Source organism: Carassius carassius, chromosome 3 (assembly GCF_963082965.1).
Source record: "Carassius carassius chromosome 3, fCarCar2.1, whole genome shotgun sequence".
Classification (NCBI taxonomy): domain Eukaryota; kingdom Metazoa; phylum Chordata; class Actinopteri; order Cypriniformes; family Cyprinidae; genus Carassius; species Carassius carassius.
In genome coordinates, this window is record NC_081757.1 from 23,918,475 (window position 1) to 23,925,973 (window position 7,499).

At 34.8% G+C, this 7,499-nt stretch overlaps 1 protein-coding gene across 2 annotated transcripts; it reads right to left on the reverse strand.

The window, feature by feature from the left end:
* Positions 1-533: 533 nt before the first annotated feature.
* LOC132114662 (uncharacterized) lies at positions 534-2,780 on the reverse strand. 2 transcript variants are annotated; one of them, XM_059522916.1, is made up of 7 exons: positions 2,583-2,780; positions 1,991-2,552; positions 1,818-1,901; positions 1,635-1,697; positions 1,415-1,555; positions 996-1,332; positions 534-884 (listed from the first exon to the last, which is right to left on the reverse strand). In XM_059522916.1, exons 2-7 carry the CDS (start codon positions 2,170-2,172, stop codon positions 642-644), a joined length of 1,050 nt encoding a protein of 349 aa, XP_059378899.1. In that variant the 5' UTR covers positions 2,173-2,552; positions 2,583-2,780; the 3' UTR covers positions 534-641. The 2 variants fall into 2 exon arrangements, with proteins under 2 accessions (XP_059378899.1, XP_059378891.1); XM_059522908.1 differs by having other exon boundaries at positions 1,991-2,780.
* Positions 2,781-7,499: the final 4,719 nt, after the last annotated feature.

Sequence of the window (7,499 nt, forward strand, 5' to 3'; positions counted from 1 at the left end):
GTTTATTTCTTTGCGGAGTGCCTCGAAGGTCTGTTGAAAGGCCTCTTTCTCCATTACAACAGAGTTCCTCATGGTCTCCCTCTTGTCGATGTTGACCATACTGATTATATGTTTAGTTTCATTTTCCATTGTTGAATATGTGCAATACTGTGCACAGAATCCAGGACTGTCCATCCGAGCATCACTTTTTATAAGGGAAAGCAAAAGAGCTAAATACTGTTCAACAATGACATACTCATTTTATACATACAGTATATAACTGCATAAAATCACTGGGCAACCGTGGATGAGATTAGCTCTGTATAGGCCGGTATCTTTTACTAATTTTGTAAAACAAACAACACAAACATTTATACATCAAAGTGTCTGTTTCCATTTTACCAAGTGATGTTTAGTTACTGGTATTTCACTTATAGTGGGGTTGTCACCTTGACAGTGGTGCTGATTGTCGTTGACCCATACATACAAATCTGAGGATCACATTCTATGTGGTTTAGCCATCATTCACACCTTGCCTTTTGTAAATGCATCTTTTGAAATATTCTGTACTCTCTTTTAATAGATATCCTGTTTATTTGTGTGTGTATGTGAATTTACCTAAGGCCACAATAGGCCCTTTGGACTGTATTTGGGCAATGATTTCAGCTCTCTTCTCCTTCCAGAATTCCTTTATGGTGTCCACACAGTATGAGTCTTGTATTCGGAAAAAAAGATGACTTCTCCACCATCCCCATATTCATAAATTTAAAGAGAAGAGAAATCTTGGCATAGTTGTTGCCAGACAGCAGTATGTTACACGCCAACATAAAGTCCCCAGCAAGCATTCCATATTTAAAATTGGGCTGTGAAGACCATTTCCAAACAGTGTGACCATTACAACATATCTGAAAAAGAAAGACAATTAAAAATATATATTTAACCTATATTACACATCAAAAACATTTTAAATTGTTCAAAACATGTTATCAATACAGTCACACAAAGTTCAGACTCACCCATTCCACAATTGCAGCTGTACCCCTGGAATGGATGTTGAATTCAAATGGTTTATGTGCCCCACACTCTGCATTTGTGTTTGTGTCCTTAGCAGTACACATGTTCACAGGTAGAACAAGATATTCGGCAAGCAGCTTCAGACAACTGTGGTATGTTATAGATGCTGGCTGGCCAATTATGTCATCCTCAACCATGATTTTAGCAGTCTCTGGGATTGGATGTATGTCTGCAATAATAGGGTCTTGGGAGTTGTCTTCAGCATCGTGCACAGTGTCCTCCATACTAATTGTTTGAAGGGAATCCAGACAAATCGGAGTCGTCAGAGCACCGCAAGTCCTGTTGTAACACAAATATTTAAAAAATATCTAGCAAACATATGAATAACTTCAATATAATAGTCATACAGTATTGAACCTACCGCACACAAATATGTGGCATATAGTCCTCATCATCACTGTCATCATAGTCTGTATCTATTTCCTTTGTTTCGTCTTCTTCAAATGATGACACAGACTTTGTCTCCATATCAGGACACCAGGTGTCATCTTCCCACTCGATACTATGTAATAAAATTGGAAAATTATATTCAATCTAACAATATAATTTAAAACATCTATTCAGTCAACACAACAACTTACATTGAGTTTTTAATGTTGTTAAATTCATCTTCACTGATGACATCCAGATCCAGTGATGACATACTAAAGAGAGATAATAAAGAAGATTTTATGTCACCATCACTGGTTGAAGTAATGATGGAGACAATAACTATAAAGTGAAGTTTGATAAAAAATGTATACAAATGTCTCACTAATCAATACCTTGCATCTAATTCCTGAATGTTTTTATCCTGTACGCTGCTACTATCCAACTCTTCAACTCCAGGGACTGAGAAGTCATCATCTCTGGAAAAATGACAAGAAAAAAAAAAAACTTGTTGATTGTTATAAAAACTGTCACTCGTTCACTGAACGACACAACATACAAGTCTCACCGGTCAGAAAGCGACCCAGAGACAATAGTGGATACAGGTGGTGGTGGCATTGTAAATCCACTTTTCGATGGTGTGGACGTTGATATGTCTTTCTCATAACTAATAAAAAAAAATAAACAAATCAACACAACAATTACATCACATTTATAAAATGTCTTGATTACAGATAAACAGAGTAACATACACTCAAATATCAACTCACAACTGCATTGCAGACACAAAATAATAACACACACATACAACAAAGTGTGTAGGACACACACAGATACAAGATAAAGACATCAGTAATCATAGGTAGAGAATATAAAAACAAAACAAAGGCGAAAAAAACGTGCAGGTAAACTTACAGGTGAACATGGTAAAAAGAGTTAGACAGAGGGTAAATATAGTTCTAAGAAAAGTTCCTAGATGCGGAGTAACGTTAGGCCTACTATCTGTTAAACATGTATTTAGTTATCTAAAGCAAAATTATGCACAATTCAACACTACAGCTATCATCTTGAGCTAGGCCTATAGATTATTTATCGTCTCTACTACGGCTCGCTAAGTAATGTTATGTTAGCTATATTACGCAGCTACGTGTGCTAATGACACATGCTTCATGAAAAAATAAACAAAAAAATATGTATGATCAAAATACAAAAAGAAAGATTTACCTGTCCAGCAGAAATAAAGCCATCAAGGAGTCACTTTTCAGCCCCTTGAGCTCCCTCAGTTCTCGCCATCGCTGGAAAGCCACGCCGATGTTAATTCGCGTTTTATTTCTTTGTTTATCCAAAGACTTTTTGTTCATTGCCTTTTCTTGGACTGTTACTGTCTTCCTTTTTTTGCCTGGTTTGCCTTGACTAACTGCATAGGCTGGTACTGTGAATTTTGCTTGCTGTTTCTCTGCCATTGTTTTGGTATTCCTAGGTTCCGTGCCTCTTGAATTCCTCAAATCAAACTTGCACGCGCAAGAGGGCCGGTCATGTGTAGCAAAAAGGTGGTAGCCATGGTTGCGAGAGAGTGACAGTCGCCTAAGCCAATCCTATGTTTCGTCCCGAAATGGAAATAATGAGCTGTGTTTAATACAGATTAAACGGTCTAGAGTCACTCGATTTTTATACTCTTTTTATCAGAGTACTTACATTTTAATTATGCATTGATATATATAGAAAGTTTAAACACATTTGGAAGAAAGTTGTTTATACATTTTCTACCTACCCTGCCTTTAATGTTATCACTTTGGACTGAAACTTAGTGACTTTGTTCCCAAAGGGTATAACTACATCTCAAATTTTTTGGGGAAATTTTCTTACTTTTTTGTGGGGGTTTTGTTACCTTGTTACACTTGTGGTGTTCCCGGTCAAAAATGACCGGCCTATAAAAAATAGCTTATAAATCACTCATTATACCATATTTTCACCCAATCTTGGATTCAATCTTTTTGTCAACAAGTTATCTTTCAATTAGGACTGGTGTTATATTTCTGTTTGCATCTGATTAATCGTGGGCCTCATTTATCTGAGAGTAGGCATCTAATTTTTTGAGTAAAAAACAAATAATTTGTGAGTAAATTTGGAAATATGAAAAAAAATTATGAATAAAAAATGGCTACTGTTGATCACACTAGTCTACTCTAATGTTTCACCAGGAATTTTGTTTTTGTAACTTTTGTTTTGTAAAAAATATGGCACATAGTCACACTTGTGGTGTTCCCGGTCAAAAATGACCGGCCTATAAAAAATTGCTTATAAATCACTCATTATACCATATTTTCACCCAATCTTGGATTCAATCTTTTTGTCAACTTGTTCTCTTTCAATTAGGTCTGGTTTTATATTTCTGTTTGCATCTGATTAATTGTGGGCCTCATTTATCTGAGAGTAGGCATGGTCAAAAATGGTCACAATGGCCGACCATTGAAAGTGAATGGGAGAGACTGAAAATAACAGAACAATTTAGTTTTCAGGTGCATGTTCATTATTTTCATGTACACATATGAGCATATGTGCTTGCAAACATCGAGCCCTTGGACCTGTGCATGTATCGATACATTTATACACACGCTACCCAGACACACACACGTTAAAACACACAAACTTTTTTGAGTATTATGACATTTTGTTTTGGAACTGTGAGGTTCTCACACAGAACTAGACAATATTTACAAACATACATCATGTGATAGCACAGGCATATTTAAAAATGCTTTTGTTAGTCACTTGCATGAGTTAACACAGAGACCATCACAGTTTCTTATTTTGGTTAGTTCATAATTTGGAAAACCGAAAGAAAATGAACAGTGTTTGATTTGTGTTCTCTATATGACAGCGTTAATGTGTTTATTTTTTGTATGTCACAATGGTCAGATTTGTCAGGGAACAGCACAAGTGTTACTGTGCACCCCTTTTCTGAAAATTAAAGCATTTCAAAATACAAGCCCTGTGTTTTGTAATCTTCTACATTCACTTTCAATGGCTGGCCATTTTTGACCGGGAACATCACAAGTGTGACTTTGTGCCATTTTGTACAAAATAAAAGCATTTCAAAAAAAATTTCCTGTTTAAACATTGAAGTAGGCTAGTGTGATCAACAGTGAAACTTTTTATCACCTTTTTCACAATATTGACAAAATTATTAACAAATTTTGTTAATTTTTCACTCAAAAACTGAGGTGCATAAGCTCGGATAAATGACTCCTACAATTAAATGTGTTTAGTTTGTGTGTTTTAACGTGTGTGTATCGATACATGCACAGGTCCAAGGGCTCGATGTTTGCAAGCACATATGCTCATATGTGTACATGAAAATAATGAACATGCACCTGAAAACTAAATTGTTCTGTTATTTTCAGTCTCTCCCATTCACTTTCAATGGTCGGCCATTGTGACCATTTTTGAACATGCCTACTCTCAGATAAATGAGGCCCACGATTAATCAGATGCAAACAGAAATATAAAACCAGTCCTAATTGAAAGAGAACAAGTTGACAAAAAGATTGAATCCAAGATTGGGTGAAAATATGGTATAATGAGTGATTTATAAGCTATTTTTTAAAGACCAGTCATTTTTGACCGGGAACACCACAAGTGTGACTATGTGCCATATTTTTTACAAAACAAAAGTTTCAAAACAAAATTCCTGGTGAAACATTAGAGTAGACTAGTGTGATCAACAATACCAATTTTCTTCAAATTTTATTTAATATTTCCAAAATTATTCAAAAATGTAAAAAAAATTACTCAAAAAATGAAATGCCTACTCTCAAATAAATGAGGCCTATGATTATTCAGATGCAAATCAAAATATAAAACCAGTCCTAATTGAAAGAGAACTTGTTGACAAAAAGATTGAATCCAAGATTGGGTGAAAATATGGTATAATGAGTGATTTATAAGCTTTTTTTTATGGGCCGGTTATTTTTGACCGGGAACACCACAGGTGTTATAGGGTTTTGAACACCACATGAGGGTTAAATAGTTACAGTAGAAATGTTCTGAATGAGTCATATTAAATTAAAATGTATTATTTTCAAATAATTGTTTAGGTTTTGTAAGTATATATTTGCCATTTAAATTCATTTTGCCATTTAAAATGTTCATAAGAAGAAATCTAAGAGGCTAATTATGAACTCCTCTCCTTATCATATCTATTTAAAACATACATATGCTATAACACCACTATATTTATGCATGAAAGTATAATTGGACATTTATTCCAATTATCTTTACTGCTGCAGGAGTACACTAAGTTCTTTCTTGTCTTTTTTTTTCTTTTTTTTGTCACATTGACAAAATGTTCTTTTTGAGTTGACCTTTCATCAGTGGTGTCAAAAGTATTGACATTCATTACTCAAGTAGAAGTATAGATACTAGGGTTTAAAAAGACTTTGGTAGAAGTTGTAGTTGAAGTATCAACTCAAGCTTTTTACTCAAGTAAAAGTGAAAAGTACTGGTTTAAAAAACTACTTAAAGTATAAAAGTAAATGTAATGTAAGGGAAAAAATGCCATTAAGAATAAAAGCTTAGAAAAATTGGTGTACCCAGGGCAGGCTTAGTAACAATTACTCTTGTATGGTTGTCTATTTACAATAAACATTAGTGCTGTCAAAATGAATGAATAATCCAAGTGAATAATCAAAAACTAAAAATGAAAAATAACTCATAACCCTGATACCTTCTTGATTGATACCGTCCTGTATTCGCTACATACGTCTGCTATGTCCAGCGTGGGGGGTTACAAAGTTGGTAAAGCCTACTTATCACAACATTGTCAATCGCGTCGTCAATCGCAAACGATAATTTATTCAAACTTCTCGCTACCGAACTACCTACAGTAGCTTAATTTGTGGAGGATGAAGAGAAAGCACCCATTTGGTAAATGAGCCAGTGAGAAATAGTAACTTTTAAGTAGGGTCCATTTCCATTTCGATACTTTTAAAACGGTACATAAAACATATACTTAAACCGATACTTAAAAAAAAAAGAGCCACAAAAAAACTAAGGATAACATTAAAGAACATTACAAATATTTAAAATAAATCCATAGCTTTCACCTTGGATGCTCTCAATTCCCAAGTTGTGCTTCCCTTAATCTAAGGCTAATAAATGTATTTCACACTCTGGGTCATTATTTAATACAAAACCACACATAATGTTTCTACTGTATCTCTGTCACTCACTCTGATATTTAGTTAAAATGAGTGCTGTCTGTCACTGTCTTTAATCAGTTCTGTGAATTACTGTATGGTCATTTTTTATAAAGTAGCAACAATGTCGTTTGTAAAGTACAGTACAGTGCAGTGCAAAAGTCTTAGGCATATTAGTATTTTCACCCCAAAAAAGGGTTTTAAGGCAGTTATTTATATTTTTTGCTGTAGTGTATCAGTAGGAAATATCAGTTTGCCATTCATTTTAATAATAATCTAGTGCGATTTTGAATGCACAAGCAGTCTATCAACGGCAAAATGAATGTTTGGAAATGTAAACTGATATTTTATACTGACACACTACAGCAAAATATATAAATAACTGGCTGAACGCCATTCTTTTAAGTGAAAATACTAACGTGCCTAAGACTTTTGTAAAGTAGTGTATGTATAAAGTATGTATGATTAAATTAAGTATATTTAAATAAGTGTAATTAAAGTATGTGTTCGTTCATATGTGTTAAGGGCTAGATTTTCGCTGGAGGAAACAGCTGTGGTGTGAAGGGGCGGTGACAAGCGAAAACTTTACAGTAGATGAGAAACCGACTGCTCCTTCGTGACCTTTTGTAAACTGTATTTATGACAAAGAACTGCACGGATACATATATTCTAACAATCTATCAATAAACACATACCTTGTGTCCTCTGTTTGTGTTTGTGTATGCTCACGCTGCTCCGCCATGGTCTGCGGATTGAAGAGCGCGCTGAAAGATGGGAGGAGACTGGTCTGACGCTGGTTTCATATGGAATTTAAGGGGACTGACTCTGAGGCGATCGCAAATTTATGTACAGTTTATGGAGCTAAATGCTACAGCCCCG